The sequence below is a fragment of the Bison bison genome, unplaced genomic scaffold (assembly GCF_000754665.1).
Source record: "Bison bison bison isolate TAMUID 2011002044 unplaced genomic scaffold, Bison_UMD1.0 scf7180017864377, whole genome shotgun sequence".
Classification (NCBI taxonomy): domain Eukaryota; kingdom Metazoa; phylum Chordata; class Mammalia; order Artiodactyla; family Bovidae; genus Bison; species Bison bison.
The window spans coordinates 648,751-649,292 of NW_011494949.1; the positions used below are offsets into that span (position 1 = coordinate 648,751).

Below are 542 nucleotides of genomic sequence, written 5' to 3' on the forward strand. Positions count from 1 at the left end.
AGGCTAGCCAGCCTCCGAGGGCGGTGGGTGAGCTGGCTGTCCCTGGCGGGGGCCCAGAGCATGCAGAGATCACTCACGGCACTGTCGATGCCCAGGGTCAGCAGCATGACGAAGAAGACCACAGCCCAGACGGACGACAGTGGGAGCGTGGCCAGCGCCTCGGGGTAGATGATGAAGATCAGCCCCGGCCCTGAGAGCAGACCCTCCGGTTACCCCGGGCAGACCTTCCAGGTACTCCCCACCCCCACAACCTGGCCCTAAGGCGGTGCAAAAACTGCTCTCCTTGCACAGCCCTCCGTCCTTGAGTTCAGGGCCCAGGACTTGGGAGAAGGGAAGCCAGGTCCTGGAGCGAGGGCTCTGCTCTGTCCCCCAGCCCTCGGCCATTCCCACACCCCGTGCCCCCAGAGGAGGGGGCCCAGGAGAGGAGGGGCACACCAGCAGGGAGAGAGCAGGACGGGCTTCCCGGGGGACACCCTGTGCTTCCTGCCTCCAGACCCTGGGGGCCTCCTGGTTGGTTTCCTGTGCCTGTCGCTCACACACTC

General features: G+C 66.4%; 1 protein-coding gene across 1 annotated transcript in view; it reads right to left on the reverse strand.

Annotated features, from left to right (window-relative positions):
• Positions 1-542, reverse strand: part of SLC6A3 (solute carrier family 6 (neurotransmitter transporter), member 3) — a 29,175-nt gene that overhangs the window by 9,899 nt on the left and 18,734 nt on the right. Inside the window, exon 9 of the mRNA XM_010857138.1 lies at positions 78-190. Within this exon, the coding sequence (XP_010855440.1) occupies positions 78-190 (113 nt within the window). The remainder of the gene's footprint in view (positions 1-77; positions 191-542) is intronic.